Source organism: Mytilus trossulus, chromosome 8, assembly GCF_036588685.1.
Source record: "Mytilus trossulus isolate FHL-02 chromosome 8, PNRI_Mtr1.1.1.hap1, whole genome shotgun sequence".
NCBI lineage: Eukaryota > Metazoa > Mollusca > Bivalvia > Mytilida > Mytilidae > Mytilus > Mytilus trossulus.
The window spans coordinates 51,376,590-51,397,065 of record NC_086380.1 but is presented as its reverse complement, the minus strand read 5'-3'; the positions used below and the strand labels follow the sequence as shown (position 1 = coordinate 51,397,065).

The 20,476-nt window shown below is 33.1% G+C and overlaps 1 protein-coding gene across 1 annotated transcript in view; it reads right to left on the bottom strand.

Annotated features, from left to right (window-relative positions):
* Positions 1-4,912: 4,912 nt before the first annotated feature.
* LOC134681104 (beta-ureidopropionase-like) overlaps positions 4,913-20,476 on the bottom strand; it is a 25,883-nt gene continuing 10,319 nt past the window's right edge. Inside the window, exons 7-15 of the mRNA XM_063540531.1 lie at positions 18,569-18,623; positions 16,660-16,774; positions 14,183-14,264; positions 13,747-13,789; positions 13,106-13,132; positions 11,261-11,301; positions 8,746-8,832; positions 8,189-8,279; positions 4,913-6,815 (exon numbers count right to left, since the gene is read on the bottom strand). Of these exons, the coding sequence (XP_063396601.1) occupies positions 8,193-8,279; positions 8,746-8,832; positions 11,261-11,301; positions 13,106-13,132; positions 13,747-13,789; positions 14,183-14,264; positions 16,660-16,774; positions 18,569-18,623 (537 nt within the window). The 3' untranslated portion in view covers positions 4,913-6,815; positions 8,189-8,192. The remainder of the gene's footprint in view (positions 6,816-8,188; positions 8,280-8,745; positions 8,833-11,260; positions 11,302-13,105; positions 13,133-13,746; positions 13,790-14,182; positions 14,265-16,659; positions 16,775-18,568; positions 18,624-20,476) is intronic.

The window sequence follows — 20,476 nt, the reverse complement described above, 5'->3', positions numbered from 1 at the left end:
CGAGCCACACGCATGACCTATATATAATATGTAATTGAAAATTAGGGAGCATAAATTGTATAGCCTTTATTATATGTAACTAGAATCTAGAACATATTATCATGATCCACGTGATGTATATTATATGTACTTGCAAGGCATTAAAAAATTAAAAAGGCGAGAAAATAACAGCCGTATTTTATGTGTCAAATGATCTTTTTCAAGCAATAAAATTGCCAATAGGATTACAATTAAAATCCTAATATATCACCACCGAAATATAACATAAATCCAACCGTCGCAATTAGTATGTCTTAACGGAAGAGCTCGCGGAGATATTGTTTTTGTTAAAGATATATACATTTGATATAACGAATAGTAAATATCACCTAAATACGTCAATAAGCATTTATATTGGGAAATGTCAATGTATCTAAGTTGTATTTTTCTCGGTTTTGTGCACTGGTGAACAGAAAAGACAGCACACAAATTTGTCAGAAAATTGTAATATCAAACTTATCTGGTATATTTTATGCCATCCCTTGATTGATAGAAAACATCTACTACATTTTTACTGTGAATGATAGTTGACAATTGTCTCATTGACAATCAAACCACATTTCTTAGGTGTTTTTTTTTTATACTATATAAGAAATGAACGTCTTCATCCATAAATAGGTGTTTATTTCTTATATGGCCGATATGATTAGTACCTTAATCTGGCAGAACAGTACTTAGTATTTATTTTGTTGTTGTAATTAGGTTTGAACTAGTTGCGAGTTCTCTTAGATCGGTATTTTCTGTCTTTCATCATTCAGTTTTTGTGTTTCGTGACGATCTGAACAAAGTGTCAGCCGCGAACCAGCTTACAAGTCATAAGCTGAGTCATAACAGGGATTAGGGTGTTGTGAAACTAATTTGTTTCCTCACTATGGCGGTGTGAACACAGATAAATGACACTGTTGGCAAACATACTTTACAGATAACCGATAATGTAGGCAAACACATATAACGACACCTGACACTCTTGGCAAGCCCCGTAAAATATACGATACTCTAGGCAAACACATATAGACACGTGACACTTTAGGCAAGCCCCTTAAAATATAAGATACTCTAGGTAAACACATATAGACACGTGAAACTCTGGGCAAGCCCCGTAAAACAAACGATACTCTTGGCAAACAGATATAGACAACTGACACTCTGGGCAAGCCTCTTAAAACATACTATACTCTAGGCAAACACATACAAAGACAAATGACACCCTGGGCAAGTCCCTTAAAACATATGATACTCTAGGCAAACACATACACAAATGACACTCTGGGCAAGCCCATTAAAACATATGCTACTCTAGGCAAAAACATACAAAGACAAATGACACTCTGTGCAAGTACCTTACAAAACTTGAAACTCTGTTCAAACAAGCAACAAAGACAAATGACACTCAGAAAACACGTCACAAAGACAAATGACACTATGGGCAATCACCTTTCAGAATCATGACAATGAGCAAATACGTAACAAAGGCATATTAAAAAGACAAATGAAACTCTGGGCAAGCACCTTACACACACATTTGACACTCAGAAAAGACTTTACAAAGACCAACGGCACTCTGTGCAAGCACCACCTTACACACATATTTGACACTCAAAAAACACGTTACAAAGACAAATTAAACTCTGGGCAAGCACCTTACACACACATTTGACACTCAGAAAAGACTTTACAAAGACCAACGGCACTCTGTGCAAGCACCACCTTACACACATATTTGACACTCAGAAAACACGTTACAAAGACAAATGAAACTCTGGGCAAGCACCTTACACACACATTTGACACTCAGAAAAGACTTTACAAAGACCAATGGCACTCTGTGCAAGCACCACCTTACACACATATTTGACACTCAGAAAACACGTTACAAAGACAAATGACACTCTGGGCAAGCACCTTACATACACATTTGACACTCAGAAAACTTTACGAAGACAAACGACACTCTTGGCAAGCACCGAACACACACCTTTGGCACTCAGAAACTTTACAAAGACAAACGACACTCTGAGCAAGCATCTTACACACACATTTGACACTCAAGACAACTTTACAGAGACAAACGACACTCTGGGCAATCACCTTACACATACATTTGACACTCAGTAAACACGTTAAAAAGACAAACGACACTATGGGCAATCACTTTTTAGAAACATGACAATAAGCAAATACGTAACAAAGGCATATTACAAATACGTTACAAAGACAAATGAAACTCAAGGAAAATCATCTACAAAGACAAATTATAAAACTTATAAGCAAGCACCTTACAAAAACATGACACTCTGAACAAACACGCTATGAAAACAAATGCCACTCTGAGCAAGCAACTTACAAATTATGACACTATGAGCAGACACATTACAAAGACAAATAACAAAATATGTAAAAAGCCTACAAAACTGACAAATGAATATATGAGCAATCAAATACATACGACACTCTGAGCAAACACGTAACACAGACAAATGGAACTTTAGGCAAGCATCTTTCAAAATACATGACACTCTTATCAAATACTTTACCAAAACAAATCACAGTCTAAACGAACACCTTCCAAAATTTACAACACTATGAGCAAATATGTTACAAAGACGAATGACACTCTGGGCAAGTTCTTTACAAAATCATATGACACTCTGAGCAAACACGTTACAAAGAGGAATGACACTCAAGGCAAGTTCCTAACAAAAACAAATGAAGCTCTGATCAAACACGCTACAAAGACGAATGACACTCTGGGCAAGTTCTTTACAAAATCATATGACACTCCGAGCAAACACGTTACAAAGACGAATGACACTCTGGGCAAGTTCCTAACAGAAACATATGACACTCTGAGCAAACACGTTACACAGACGAATGACACCTTGGGCAAGTTCTTTACAAAATCATGACACTCTGAGCAAACACGTTACAAAGACGAATGACACTCTGGGCAAGTTCACAACAAAATCATATGACACTCTGAGCAAACACGTTTCAGAGACGAATGACACTCTGGGCAAGTTCCTAACAGAAACATATGACACTCTGAGCAAACACGTTACAAAGACGAATGACACTCTGGGCAAGTTCTTTACAAAATCATATGACACTCTGAACAAACACTTTACAAAGACGAATGACACTCTGGGCAAGTTCACAACAAAATCATATGACACTCTGAGCAAACACGTTAAAAAGACGAATGACACTCTGGGCAAGTTCACAACAGAAACATATGACACTCTGAGCAAACACGTTACAAAGACGAATGACACTCTGGGCAAGTTCTTTACAAAATCATATGACACTCCGAGCAAACACGTTACAAAGACGAATGACACTCTGGGAAAGTTCTTTACAAAAAACAAATGAAACTCTGAGCAAACACGTTACAAAGACGAATGACACTCTGGGCAAGTTCTTTACAAACTAGAGGCTCTCAAGAGCCTGTGTCGCTCACCTGTTACTGTATTTACTGATGTCGGTCATCTTGGTTGGTAGGTAATTAGACACCCTAGTAATGATTGTGGCCAAGTTTGGTTAAATTTGGCCCATAGTATAAGAAAAGAAGATTTTTGTACAAATTACAAAAATGACGAAATATTGTTCAATATTGACTATAAAGGGCAATAACTCCTTAAGGGGTCCTCTAACAATTTTGATCATGTTGACTTGTTTGTAGATCTTACTTTGCTGAACATTATTGCAATTTACAGTTTATCTCTATCTATTATAGTATTCAAGATAATAACCAAAAACTGCAAAATTTCCTTAAAATTACCAATTTTAGGGCAGCAACCCAACAACAACTTGTTGGATTCATCTGAAAATTTGTGAGGGGATAGATCTTATTCTGATGGACATCTAAATCATTCAAGATTTGCCCTAAATGTCTTAGTTTCAAAGATATAAATCAAAAACTGCATTTTAACACTATGTTCTAATTTTAGCCATGGCGGCCATTTTGTTTGGAAGACGGGGTCATCAAACACATTTTTTAAACTATATACCACAATGATAATTGTGGCCAAGTTTGGTTATATTTGGCCATGCAGTTTCAGAGAAGAAGATTTTTGTACAAGTTACAAAAAATGACAAAAAGTTGTTAAAATTTGACTATTAAGGGCAATAACTCCTTAAGGGGTTGACTGACAATTTTGGTCATGTTGACTTATTTGTAGGTCTTACTTTGCTGAACATTATTGCTGTTTACAGTTTATCTTTATCTATAATAGTATTCAAGATAATAACCAAAAACTGCAAAATTTCCTTAAAATAACCAATTCAGAAGCAGCAACCCAACAACAGGTTGTCTGATTCATCTGAAAATTTCAGGGCAGATAGATCTTGACCTGATCAACAATTTTACCCATGTCAGATTTGCTCTAAATGTTATGGTTTCAAAGATATAAGCAAAAATATACATTTTACCCATGTGTTCTATTTTTAGCCATGGCGGCCATCTTGGTTGGATGGCGAGGTTACCGGACACATTTTTTAAACTAGATACACCAAGGATGATTGTGGCCAAGTTTGGTTAGATTTGGCCCAGTAGTTTCAGAGGAGAAGATTTTTGTAAAAGTTTACGGACGACGGACGACGGACGCAGGACGACGGACGACGGACGCCAAGTGATGAGAAAAACTCACTTGACCTTTCAGGTCAGGTGAGCTAAAAACAAATGAAACTCTGAGCAAACACGTTACAAAGACGAATGACACTCGAGGCAAGTTCCTTACAAAAACATGACACACTGAGCAAACAAGTTACAAAGACGAATAACACTCTGGGAAGCATGTCTTAATAAAAGTACTCAACCTGTTGTAAGGAATATAAAGACAGTGCATATTGCTGATATAAAGATTAAACACCGGTGGATATAGGTATATATTTTATTGGGTATTGACAATCATGCAATATAACATAAGTATATAGATAACAAAACAGTATAACCTGTATACAAAACAATTACTGGTATACTCCACATCTTACTATAGTGCTTCCTGCTTCCCCTAAACTATTACAAAAAGTATACTGTTAGATAGAGGTTTTATATAATAATTACTGTAAGACATCAATATATTTCTCTGTGACCTAAGTTTACATATATAAATTAATAATCCCTCAGAAATGATACAAGTTCATACAAAATGATTTTACATGCAAAACATGTATTCCCTGCTTTTCTAATAATTAATTTTATGCTGATAACTTTAGTGTTACTTCAGTTTATACAGCATAAGCTTTATCATCAATGAACAAAACAGACTAGATCAAGAAAACTTCAAATTGGTTAAAGAACCTTAAAATAATATAACTACATAATAAATTTTGCTTTTCCAGTCTACCATTCAAAAAACTGTTGAATATGTATTTTTTTCTAAACAAATCAAGTATTACAGCCAGAAGATACAAGTCATAATAAACTAAATATAAAGATTGTCTTACTTATATATGAATATAGTTACATGTATGAGATTAGTCTAAATCCTGTAAACCTACACCTGTTTGATCAATGGATGTCAAGCTTCGTTGAGGAGAATACTGATAGATAATAATGAAAAAATCCAACACAATAAACATATGGCCCTTACTTTCATTAAGGTTTTAACTTGTAATAATGAACTGTTAGAGGTCTATCAAGGAATCACATAGAAATTATCTACAATAGAAATAAACTTTACACAACTATACTTAGTATTATATTGTCATTCCATTAAAAAGGTCAATAGTTATATTTGTTGGTGGACTGACAGATGGTCAGAACGCAAGCTATGTTTCTCCAAATGTGAGTAAATAAAGCCATGATTTTGTATGAAGTAGGGATACTGCTCTTTTTATATTAAATGTACTTGATGTAAAATGATTGTTTTTTTTCTGCCTTCCTACATTAATTATATCAGCTGGAGAAAGCTTATCTCATTCAGAGCTATTTATTGTTACTGTTCTCTAATTTGTGTCAGCCTTCCCTCTGAGGACAAAAATCAGGTGTTGATAACTGACATTGTAATCACTAAGATAGCGTTATCTAATTGCCAGCAATATATGTATGTTTTATACCAAATGTATTACTCTCTTAAGATTTCCAAAACCGATCAAGTGTATTTTAATTAAAATGGAAAGCAAAAATGAAAATGAACTGATTAATAGGTTTAATATAACATACAAAACATAAAACAATTATCATTCTTCCGTATTTTCACTTAAAAAAATCGCTCCCATATTAATGCCAAAATAAACTTTGTTATTGGAAAGAAGAAAAATTGCTTCAAACCTGGTTATATTAATACAATGAAATTATGGATGTCAACAGGTATCTAATACTTGAGTATGACTCCGTAGCTCGGTAGTACAGAGTATCAACAGTATCAAAATGCCACTTAATTAATCGCATTCTTTTCTTTTTTTTTTAAATTTTACTTCACCAAGTTGACATTCATTAATAAAATAAAATAATTAAAATAAAGGTCTTTTAAGCAATTTCATGCGTGGTATTATTACTCATAAATTTAACTCATAATTAATTTTGTTTCATATATCATTCTTATAAAATAGAACTTGAAAAAAAGGTAAAACAAAGTATCTGAATACATAATAGGTATGCATCTACTAAACAATATTATTTCTTTTTCAATTTTTTTATTTATATAAATAGTGTTTTAAACAAGGCCTTTATTTGGAAGATTTCCCTGACTGTATTTATTCTAAATATGTTCACACATCCAACTATCAAAGTTGATGAATGATCCTGACTAGATACTGTGTGTCACTTCCTCTATCTGAAAAAAAAGTGAAATAATTTAATTCACTACAAAAAAATAAAACAAGAAGCTCCAATGAGCCTTCCTGACTGTTCAAAAGGCACTGTTACTTAACAATTGAAAAAAATTCCAACAAAATTTGAAAAAAACATTTTCTGTAAACATTTTTGTTATGGAAAATACTTTGGAACATATATATCACTATCAGGGTTCTTTATGTTGACTGATGAACCCTTATTTTTGACATTTTTACCTATTATATCTGTTAGTTTTGTTCACACATTGTTGTTAATATAATGGAATTCAATGAAATGGTCATACAAGTGAGAGGTTTAGCTAGCTATAAAACCAGGTAAAGTCCACCCTTTTCTACATAAGAAAATTCCTGTACTAAGTCAGGAATATGACAGTTGTTATCCATTCGTTTGATGTGTTTGTGCTTTTGATTTTGCCATTTGATTACAGACTTAAACTTGCGGTTATGAATTTCAATTGGAGTTCAGTACTTTTGTGATTTTACTTTTTTTTCAAAGGTTCAATTATTTTCTCGCTCTAGATAAATAAAATCTTATTTGAAAATTTTAAAAAGCGTGATTCTTTGCTCTGATCTTGATTGGCTAGTACATCCAGTTTCCATATTCAGGTTCTCTCTACCTGGGAACTTAAACTCACTCATTAATCTGAGTGCTTGTGAGCACCAGAGGGTAAAGATTGCTATATTTTATAGTGTGAATTTAAACATTTTAAGCAATGGAAGTCAAAGCCAACTTGTATTATGGACCAAAGATAGATAACTCCAATCTAAAAATTACTTTTCATGATTTTTTTTTTTTTTTTAGATTAGATAGATTTACTCATCACAACAATTAGTATGGTCAGTCATGCCCATCATTTAGTAATTTGAATATCTGAGTATACATTACCCATAATTTTCTGTTAGGTACATGGTAAGAATTTAAATAATGTTCACCTTAATTCCTTGTGTGTTCTAAACTGTAGGGATGAGGTATGTGTCCATATCAAGTAAGTGACATAAGGGTTTTAATTAAGTTCATAGGATCTTTACCCTTAAACTGTCAGTGGCGGATCCAGTCATTTGAAAAAGGGGGGTCCCCAACCCAGGACAAAGTGGGGGATTCCAACTATATGTTCCCATTCAAATGAATTGATCGTCAAAAAAAAGGGGGGTTCCAACTATATGTTCCCATTCAAATGCATTGATCGTCCAAAAAAAAGGGGGTTCCAACCCCCGGAACCCTCCACCTGGATCCACACCTGATCTGTCCACCATAATATATCCATATGTGCTGAAACAAGTGTTATTAACCAACTATCAATCAATCTTTCCTATGGCTTTGAACACATTTACATTAACTGTTTTTTATACATACCAAGTTATTTCTCTCTGATTATATCTGGTTTAAAGTCAGGTTTGACAGCCTCATTAATTTCTGTTGCATACATATCCAGTCTTTGTGTCATCTGTTAAAGAAAATATTTTAAAGTAACTTAATTGAAACTTTTAAATTTTAAGAATCACATTCTGGTACTGAAATGACAAGATTATTTTGATGTTAGGTTTCAGTATCTGTAAAATTTTTTAAAAGTTTTGCCTGAATCAAACACTATAATTAGTTGTATCCAAATTGCCCCTATTTTGACAGTTTTATTTTTCAATTTAAAGTAGATCCAGAAAAAAAATGTCTGTTCTGTGTTTATTTTGTAGATGTATCCTTTATAACTGTTTAGTTCCACAAAATTAAATAATTATGGAAAAATACTGAATCATAGAAAAATAGGTTTGAACCTCTTAATAACCAAAGATTCAGAAATAAGTAGTACGTACCTAAATTGCCTCCAGGCTTAAATCACATAGATCTGTTTTTTGCCACATTTTTAGAACAGTGTCTTTTTTCCATGCTTAATATTTATTTTGTGCCCTACTTACTCTAAATCCCCATTTATCTTTGATCTGTCTAGATAAGTTCAGATCTACTTCAGCTACCAGTAATCCATCCTTTGTTCTAGACAAACCCTGAAAGGAAAAAAAAAGCTAACTATTTTGTTATGGAGGACCTTGCAAGGAAACATTATACATTATTTCCCTTCTACATGGGAGCATGTTTAATTACTGCCTGCTGTATGGACACACACTTAATTACTCTATGTTGCTTTAAGGAACATACATACTTACTCACTGTTGTATGGTTATAGGATAACCCCCTGTAACTCCTCACCGTAAGAGAACACACTTAATTCTTTGATGTCTGAAATAAACTTAGACATAAGTGTTTCTCCTTTCTTGTTTCCTTTACAGATTAGGGTATCATTGGACAAAAGGTTTACATACTTTTCATTGTTTGATTATTTCTACCTAATATTGGTTAAATTGACACGATTGACAGTAAAAGGCCCTACTATTAGTTCAATTGAAATGATTGACAGAAATAGACCTTAATATTGGTTCAACTGACATCTTTAACAGTGACCTCCCTTATATTGGTTCAATTTACATGATTGACAGTAACAGGTCCTTATAATGGTTTCAACCACTTTCTATTGTATCATAATGAGTATTTATTAGACAAAATGATTTACTAATTAAGAAAATGATAACCTAATGAATATAATTTAATATAATTAACTATTAAAAAATGATATCAATACAAGTACTAACTAAGTAAATAATAATCTAAAGAATAATATTGAAAAAATTATTACTCTCTTAAGGTCAAGTTACAGTAAATGGGCTATGTCACAGATTTTAGTAAAATTTTGCATACAACTCTGGCTCAATGAACTCCAACTGAAAATCGAAAAAATAATGCATTTATCTCAATTATCATTTGAAATATCACTGATTGAATTCTTACAAAATGGGTGAACATTTGTATAGAAAGCACATAAAATTGGCGAAAATCCTTCTAAAATTTGTCTTAAAATCGCCTAATTTCTAAATCTACTCCATAGATTTTTCTTAAAAAACTATATGCTGTTGATACATAAATTTCCGTTATAATGATGCAAAATAAAGATAGGGTCACCGACTTCGTTTTTACAATATACATCAACAAAGTTGCGTTATTTGTGAAAAAATCCAACAAAACGTCGAAATAATCGTAACTTTATGGCGTTGCAGGCCGTAAAACGTTGATTTTTGACGTTTTTCACAACCAAAAAGGTAACAAATTGATAATTAGACAAAAAACTAAGTCGGTGACCCTATGATTATTTCATATCATTAAAACAGAAATTTATGTGTCAACAAAATATAGTTTTTTAAGAAAAATCTATGGAGTAGAATTAGAGATTTGGCGATTTTAAGACAAATTTTAGATGGTTTTTCGCCGATTTTATGTGTTTTCTATACAAATATTCACCCATATTAAAAGAAACCAATCTGCAATTTTTCAGATGATAAAAGAGATAAATGTATTATGTGTTCGATTTTCAGTTGTAGTTCAACAAGCCAAGGTTGTATCCAAAATTTAAGCAAAATCTCGAACATAGCCCATTTACTGTTCCTTGACCTTAAACCAATTCTAAAATAAGTATTAGGTAGTCGTAAAGACAACACATTTAATGACAGACAGACATAATGATATGAAGTCACTGGACAGGTGTATTTGACATAATTTATATATTTATATCAAAGAAATAAGTTTTATATCATATCTCTATATAGTACAATAACAACAGGTCAAATCAAATTTTCCAGCATGCCATGCAAATGACATGTCATATTTTCCCTCTGGCCATTATATTATTCTTGTACTGTCAAAATACTGACCTTCATACACAAAGTACAAATTGTTAAAATTCTTGTTATCATGTCAATTGTTGTACAGTATTTCCTGTAATAATACCACTACTTATTTACTTTTTTCTGTTCTGAATAAGATTTTTGCAAATGATATTAGCCAAACACCCTTCCTTAATCTATATAAATCAATAGACTGACAATGTGAAGTACAAACAAATGTCAATCTGTATAAGTTTCATTCTAACCAAGCGAGGCTCTGGTTACAGTCTGCAAACCATTGGTTTTTTTTCTATTTTTAAAAGTGGTGACCTTGACCTTTAAACCTAAAAAATCTTCTATAGGCTTATTCTCCACAACTGTATTGATCTTCTTCTGTAGAAGATTTATTATAATCAAGCCATCCCCCCCCCCCCCCCCCCCCCCCCCATCTTCAGTAATTATAATATTTGTTTGCTTGAATCAGGGAGTAATCAAGTAACCTTTGACATTGTTACTTCCAAAATAGGTTTCTTTGTCCCCTTTAACTTCAATGTGTATAAGCTTTGTTTATAGTCAAGCAGAGGCAACTCCAGTTACCATTCAGAAAAAACATTAAAATTGAGGGAAAACATTTAGCATTGCAACTACAATATTAAATTTTAACATGCTATAAACTAACAGTAGACTTTATTTCATTTTACATTTTTATAGGTAATCTTACCGGGGTTCTACTGCCATCTGGTGCAGCCACATAACTGGAACCTGAAAAAGACAAAAGTCATCAGAATTCAGTTTTTGGGCTAAAACAATAACTAAATATAACTTATTTGATACAAATATGTCATGATTAAAAGGGGTATTTGCCAAACTTTTTCTAGTTTGTGAGCACATAAATGCATTTTTTATATAATTAATGTTTCCAAAGGGCATAATTCTTTTTGAAATAATTGATATGCAGTGATTTTCAAGTTCTTCTAAGACATTGCTTATATATAAACCTATGATATAAGTTAAATAAAATCTGTCATTAAGGTGGTATGGGTGTCTTCCTCCATCTTGGACTGTAAAAAACAGAGAACCAATAGTCCAGATGTTCCATCAAGTTAGCAAAATTTGATGCAGGATTGCAGATATTCAATGTGAATTTTCATAAATAAGAACCAATTTATAAGACTATAAATTATAAATATTAATATTTTTGCAAATGTTAACTTTTTTTGGTTGTTTTTAGTTTTTAAAAAAAATTGGCATTTTAAGGGGAGGTAATTCTAAAACAGTGCATTTTCTGAAGGATTCTACATGGAATTTTCCTATTTTGTATTTTAGCAGGAAAAATGTACGGTGACCCTATCTTTTCTTTTGATATTCTAAAAGCAGTGTCTGAAAGGTATCTTTTCCTGAAGTATTTAACAATTCTATCATTTTGTTTAGTTTCTAATCACAAAATGATGTTTTTTCCTGAATAATCCATACAAAATGTGTCATTTTGTCCCGTCCTGTAGCTTGAGAAAATGCGCGGTGACCTATCATTTCTATTATATTTTTTGACATGTATCAAAAGATACTACGTTTTGGCAAAGAATGAATAAATTCTATCATTTTTTTTAAAACTATCATTCCACCTTGGTTGTACAAATGAAAGCGCAAACGATGCAATTTTCCATGTAATAAATTTTTCCAAGGGGCATAACTATTTAAAACAAGAACGTGTCCATAGTACACAGATGGCCCACTCGCACTATCATTTTCTGTGTTCAGTGGACGGTGAAAATTGGGGTCAGAACTTTAATTTGGAATTAAAATTAGAAAAATCATGTCATAGGGAAACATGTGTCCTAAGTTTCAAGTTGATGTAACTTTAACTTCATCAAAAACTACCTTGACCAAAAACTTTAACCTGAACTTCACACTATCATTTTCTATGTTCAGTGGACCATGTAATTGGGGTCAAAACTATCATTCGGCATTAAAATTAGAAAGATCATATCATGGGGAACTTGTGTACAAAGTTTCAAATTGATTGGACTTCAACTTCATCAAAAACTACCTCGACCAAAAACGTTAACCTGAAGCGGGACGAACGGACGCACAGACGGATGCACAGACGGACGGAGGCACAGACCAGAAAACATAATGCCCCTCTACTATCGTAGGTGGGGCATAAAAATTTATCAGCACTGATTTTCAAACAAGTCTAACACATTGCTGATATACTCTTTTGATATACATTTCATAAAAATCTGGCAAGAATTGTGCATGTGAGAGCATTAACAGGATAGGACAATTGCATTATTGTTTGCTTGGGGGGACAAGCTTAAGTTGATTACTATTTTATCAATATATGACCTGCAGATATTCAGACAACATAATGTAACTGAATTTAGATAATACAAATATTTCTACTACACCCAGAAATAAATTCTTTTATTCACATATATATATATACAGTATGACAAGATATTGCTTTTTTCAAATTGAAAGTACTATGCATAAAAGTACCAAAGAAGCTTTATTTGTAAGGTGACCAAATAAGAAATTGTGAAATAAGAAAATCTTATTAACTTACCATAGAAATGGCCAAAATCTTTATGAGCTAAAAAAGAAATTTCAGTTTTTAAAATGTTTTCAACAAGTCTAACAATAATATTGTCAGAGACTGACATGTTGACTATAGTGGCTTGCATTACATTCCAAAGCATGCAAAGACTTCACCATAATAATTATAGATTGATTTTCTAGCTGGAGCAAGTACAGCAAAAATGAGACAAAGCGACAGAGTTGAGTTGACCAATGATCATCTGTTTATCACTATTTTACCTATGACGACATGGTTAATTTCATTTACAACAGGCACATGCGCCCTTAGTTTCTAGCAATAATTTTTACAAGTGAGAGGTTTAGCGCTATAAAACCAGATTCAATCCACCATTTTCAACATTTGAAAATGCCTATACCAAGTCAGGAATATGACAGCTATTGTCCATTCATTTGATGTGTTTTGTCATTTGATTTTGACATTTGATTACTGACTTTCTGATTGAATTTTTCCTCAGAGTTCAATATTTTTGTGATTTTAGTTTTTTTATATATCACTCTTCTGTGCTGAGAAAGGAAATTATCAGTCAGTATGATCAAAGGAAAATTTATAAAATAGTGATAAATAGGGTTTTGAATGAATTAAGTGCAAGTTATACCTATTTATCTCACCTTTTTTTCCATCTGCTGAGGTAAATTCATTGGGAAATTCTTCCTGAAATTAAATATTTTTATTTATTGTTAGTTTCTGTACTGCTCAAATTATTTCTTTTATTTATGTTTAGACAAACTTAAATTGATCAAGACAGTTAACACAATACCATCTCAGTGAACTAGCAATACACTATTGTTTATGGGCCTGCTAAAGCCAAAATTTAGTTACTGGATTTTCTCACTATACTATGACTCATAGGTGGCATTGGGCTATTTTCTGTTCTTTGGTTATGTAGTTGTTCTTTGAAACATGTGACTTCCTCGGTAGGGAGTCTGTACAATGACTAAAAAGGAAAGACAGAACGGTCAAACAAGATGATCTTAATATATAGTCATCACTCAGAGGGGGTGAAGAAAATTAAATGCTTAAATTATCAAATCAGGCAAAACTTACTGTTCCAACTCTGTTAATAGCCACTGTAAAATAATGATTTGCAATGGCAGCATTTCTGGCTTCTATTGGCCACATAGGTTCACTGAAAATATAAACAGTGGCAGAGTGAGCAATAGTGTCATTTCTAGCTTTTATTGACCCTTTATCATAAAAGATCCAAATTGCTTCATAACCAAAATGTGTCAAAGTTATGAGTGAATTTTAACTTTCTAGATCAGTGATGGCGGCAAAAGTAAATTATTAAAACTGTTTTCAATTATGGAAAAACTTGACCAAACCTGACATTACAACACAAACTGTGCATAATTAACATGATTAAGGGATCATGACTTCATATTGTATAATGTGAGGTGCCAATAAGCAGAATTATTTTATTATTACCAATATCAGAACTATTTCTATGTGAAATTCAAAGTATTTTGGCTTAAAAAATCAAATAATTTAGTCCTTGGTGTATTAACCCATTCCTTTGAGCATACTTATGTAAATAATTAGGGAATGTGTCCATGCTGCTTGCATATTATATAAAGTTGTAAGAGGACATAACTGAAGAACAGTAACATGGTTTCCTTAACCACTGAGTACATGAGTTCATACCTCAAGTCTCCAACCCTAGCTTAAGGATTTAATACAATCTCTATACACTGAGTACATGAGTTCATACCTCAAAGCCCCAACTGTTTCTGAAGGATTAAATATAATCTCTTTTCACTGAGTACATCAGTGCATACCTCAGAGCTCCAACTGTGGCTGAAGGATTAAAAACAATCTCTATACACTGAGTACATGAGTACATACTTCAGAGCTCCTACTGTGGCTTAAGGATTAAATACAATCTCTATTACACTGAGTACATCAGTGCATACCTCAAAGCTCCAATTATGGCTGAAGGATTTAATACAATCTCTATTACTCTGAGTAAATGAGTACATACCTCAAAGCTCCAACTGTGGCTGAAGGATTAAATACAATCTTTATACACTGAGTAAATGAGTACATACCTCAAAGCTCCAACTGTTGCTGAAGGATTAAATACAATCTCTATACACTGAGTACATGAGTACATACTTCAGAGCTCCTACTGTGGCTTAAGGATTAAATACAATCTCTATTACACTGAGTACATCAGTGCATACCTCAAAGCTCCAATTGTGGCTGAAGGATTTAATACAATCTCTATTACACTGAGTAAATGAGTACATACCTCAAAGCTCCAACTGTGGCTGAAGGATTAAATACAATCTCTATACACTGTGTAAATGAGTACATACCTCAAAGCTCCAACTGTGGCTGAAGGATTAAATACAATCTCTATTCACTGAGTACATGAGTACATACCTCAAAGCTCCATCTGTGGCTGAAGGATTAAATACAATCTCTATACACTGTGTACATGAGTACATACCTCAAATCTCCAACTGTTGCTGAAGGATTAAATACAATCCCTATCCACTGAGTACATGAGTACATACCTCAAAGCTCCAACTGTGGCTGAAGGATTAAATACAATCCCTATACACTGAGTACATGTTTACATACCTCAAAGATCCAACTGTGGCTGAAGGATTAAATACAATCCCTATCCACTGAGTACATGAGTACATACCTCAAAGCTCCAACTGTGGCTGAAGGATTAAATACAATCTCTATACACTGAGTACATGAGTACATACCTCAAAGCTCCAACTGTGGCTGAAGGATTAAATACAATCTCTAATCACTGAGTACATGACTACATACCTCAAAGCTCCTACTGTTGCTGAAGGATAACATACAATCTCTATACACTGAGTACATGAGTACATACCTCAAAGCTCCAACTGTGGCTGAAGGATTAAAAACAATATCTATACACTGAGTACAAGAGTACATACCTTAAAGCTCCAACTGTTGCTGAAGGATTAAATACAATCACTATACACTGAGTAAATGAGTACATACCTCAAAGCTCCTACTGTGGCTGATGGATTAAATACAATCTCTATACACTGAGTAAATGAGTACATACCTCAAAGCTCCTACTGTGGCTGATGGATTAAATACAATCTCTATACACTGAGTCCATGAGTACATACCTCAAAGCTCCTACTGTGGCTGATGGATTAAATACAATCTCTATACACTGAGTCCATGAGTACATACCTCAAAGCTCCTACTGTCGCTGATGGATTAAATACAATATCTATACACTGAGTTCATGAGTGCATACCTCAAAGCTCCAACTGTGGCTGAAGGATTAAATACAATATCTATACACTGAGTACATGAGAACATACCTCAAAGCTCCAACTGTGGCTGAAGGATTAAATACAATCCCTATACACTGAGTACATGAGTACATACCTCAAAGCTCCAACAGTTGCAGAAGGATTAAATATAATGTCTATACACTGAGTACATGAGTACATACCTCTAATCTCCAACTCTGGCTGAAGGATTAAATACAATATCTATCCACTGAGTACATAAGTACATACCTCAAAGCTCCTACTGTGGCTGATGGATTAAATACAATCTCTGCTCCATTTATCCCATACATCATCCAATTTAAGGGATGATGTCGTCCATAACAAATATTTATACCAATTTTACCTGTAAACAATCAAAATCATACATAATTTTACCTATAAAAAATACAAATCAAACATAATAGTACATAATTTTACAAGTCAACATTTACTAATCATAATTTTACTTATAAACAATTAAAAATTGTACATGATTTTACCCCATAAATTTCCTGTAACAAAACTTTGAACTTTTTGAACAAGTGTGCACACACTGAAATGTCTCGCCTTCTTTACTAATCCTTGATACTATCTTGATAGACCTAAATATAAAGCTTTATTTCAACTGTCACATAAACTCAACATTAACCAAGAAAATGAAACATTGATCAATGAACCATGAAAATGAGGTCAAGGTCAGATGAACCATGCCAGGCAGACATGTACAGCTAACAATTCTTCAATACAACAAATATAGTTGACTTATTGCTTATAAATAAAGAAAAACAGACCAAAACACATACACTTAAAACTTAGCAATGGACGTGAAAATGAGGTCAAGGTCAAATAAAACCTGTGTAACTGACATACAGATCATAAAATATTTCCATACACCAAATATAGTTGACCTAATGCATAAAGTATTTGAAAAATAGACCAAAACTAAAAAACTTAACTTTGACCACTGAACCATGAAAATGAGGTCAGATGAAAATGAGGTCAGATGACACCTGTCAGCTAGACATGTACACCTTACAATCATTCCATACACCAATTATAGTAGACCTATTGCATATAGTATAAGAAAAACAGACCAAAACACAAAAACTTAACTATAACCACTGAACCATGAAAATGAGGTCAAGGTCAGATGACTCCTGCCAGTTGGAAATGTACACCTTACAGTCCTTCCATACACCGAATATACTAGACCTATTGCTTATAGTATGATGAGATATGGACTTGACCACCAAAACTTAGTCTTGTTCACTGATCCATGAAATGAGGTAGAGGTCAAGTGAAAACTGTCTGACAGGCATGAGGACCTTGCAAGGTACGCACATACCAAATATAGTTATCCAATTATTTATAATAAGAGAGAATTTAACATTACAAAAAATCTTAACTTTTTTTTCAAGTAGTCACTGAACCATGAAAATGAGGTCAAGGACATTGGATATGGGACTGACGGAAAGTTCGTAACATGAGGCATCTATATACAAAGTATGAAGCATCCAGGTCCTCTACCTTTTAAAATATAAAGCTTTTAAGAAGTGAGCTAACACCGCCGCCACTGGATCACTATCCCTATGTCCAGCTTTCTGCAATAAAAGTTGCAGGCTCGACAAAAACTATGGTTTTTCTTATTCCAGGAATAGATTACCTTAGCTGTATTTGGCATGTCAACATTTTTGGTATTTGGGTCCTCAATGCTCTTCAAATTTGTACTTGTTTGGCTTTACAACTATTTTAATCTGAGCGTCACTGATGAGTCTTATGTAGAAGAAACACACATCTGGCTTATTAAATTATAACCCTGGTACCTTTGACGGTAACTTTTAGCCAATGAAACAAATTGTTACATATAATTGCATTAGAATGCCCTTCTGTTTACATATACCCTTACATCATTTTGATGGGAGATAACTGTTGTACAAATCAAGAAGCTCAAAAGTTAACTAATAGTCATATTCAATGCATGGTGTAAATTTTTAGTTATACATACTTCTTTGCATTTACATGAAAATTAACTGAATTATACAATGTCACTTGATAATGTATTATTGTTTATTATATATGTAAGGTATAATAATGATAATAACATCAGTATTTGTAGTCAAACAGCATTTTTACAGTATCTAGAGTTAGTTTAACTTACCAAACTGTGTATCAAATACTTTATGTCCAGTATTGCCCTCCATATAGTAGGTTGACTGAAAAACAAACATCAAAACAAACATTTATATACATATACTAAATATATGCCAGCTTTAGAGCTCCTCTAGTATTTTTTTATTCATTTTATCTAGAGATCTAAAACATGAATGAATGTCAAGGTCATCCATTAGGTATTGACCTCATTCTTTACTATAAGTCCTAGCAAGTTCATAATTGATGAGTAGATAAATAATTAACCTATCTCATAACATTAATTGAACAAGAAATAATAAACAAATACCCCACTCGCAATATCATTTTCTATGTTCAGTGGACCATGAAGTTGGGGTCAAATCTCTAATTTGGCATTAACATTAGAAAGATCATATCATAAGGAACATGTGTACTAAGTTTTAAGTTGATTGGACTTCAACTTTATCAAAGACTATTTTAACCTGAACATGCTGAAGAGGGACAGACCGCGAATGAACAGACAAATGAATGAGCTGACAAACAAATGAGCTCCCACTGCTGTGAAAATTCTTTTAAGAAAGTATCAGTTCATTATTTAAGGGGGTAGACCTTGGTCCAGGGAGATAACTCTTTAATTCAGTGATGCGTTTGTAATAGTCAAGTTTTATTAATGTATTTTAAGCATTTACCTGAAACAGATTGAAAATAATCTATGTATCCTAGAAGCTTAGAACATATTTATGAAAATGGCTGACACAAACGTTCTGATGATTTTAAGAGTTATTTCCCTTCACCTAGGTCTACCACCTTAAAGCCATTATTATAGCATTTTTTTCAATTAGAATAGAATTTTCAGCTAAATGAAAGCATCAAAGGCATAAACCTTGCTACTTAAAAGAAGCAAAAAGTTCATATTTTTTAATTTTACTTATTGAAAGATATTATTTAAACCTATGTGTTTAAAATTTTGAAAAAACTACAAAATCCCAATTTGTGACAAAAGCTCAAATTTGCTTCTTAAATAAGTGATTTAAAAATCACTTATTTCAGTAAGTCCCCTGACTGACCAAAGGAATCCTTTTTTTTGTTAGTTCTCTATTAATTTTTATGACACATGGGTAATTTTAGCGCTTATCTGTATATTATGAACATTCATAAAAGGAGGGGGATCGCACCGGTAGGGGTCTGGATCCCGATATCCCGGTCTTAAGAACATGAAATTCTGAGGTTACGAATTTAATATAAATTATTTTCTTGACATCCTGAAATTCCAAAAAAGAAATCCCAGATCCCGAAATGGTCAATCCTGAAATTTCGATCTTAAAAACACCTGTTCCCGACGTCCTGGAAAGGTTCTGCTTCATTTATTACTATAAATAAAGTGTATTTTCTTTTAAATTCAATTCTCAGTTTAATAATCGATCCAAGGCGGACATTGATATATTATACGGACACTCTCTATTCAATAAACTCTGTGACCGCCGTGGATAGTAAACTTGAAAATGGTATCAGACGGAAAATACACTTTATTCCTAGTACAAAATGTAGTATATGTATTTGTTTCCTTGTATTCAATAAACGCAAGCCGGAGGTCTAATCTGAATTAAAATTTCGTCCAACGACGCATATCAGACAGAGAAAACACTTTATTCGTAGTATACATGTTTGTATGATAAAAGTATACAGAAAACACAAACCGGAAGTCTAATCTGACTTAAAATTTCGTCCAATGACAGAAACATATCCAGAAGCCATTTTTCTCGTTTTTCTCCCAAAATAACTCAATCTGGCATGGAAAATCATATGAATGGATGACAAATGCGATTATGCACTGTACATATACATGATATAGGACACAGAGGCATGAATATTAATTTATTGTGGAAAGAAGAGAAGCCACACCCAAAATGAGGTCTTCTCGTTTAAAATTATAGAA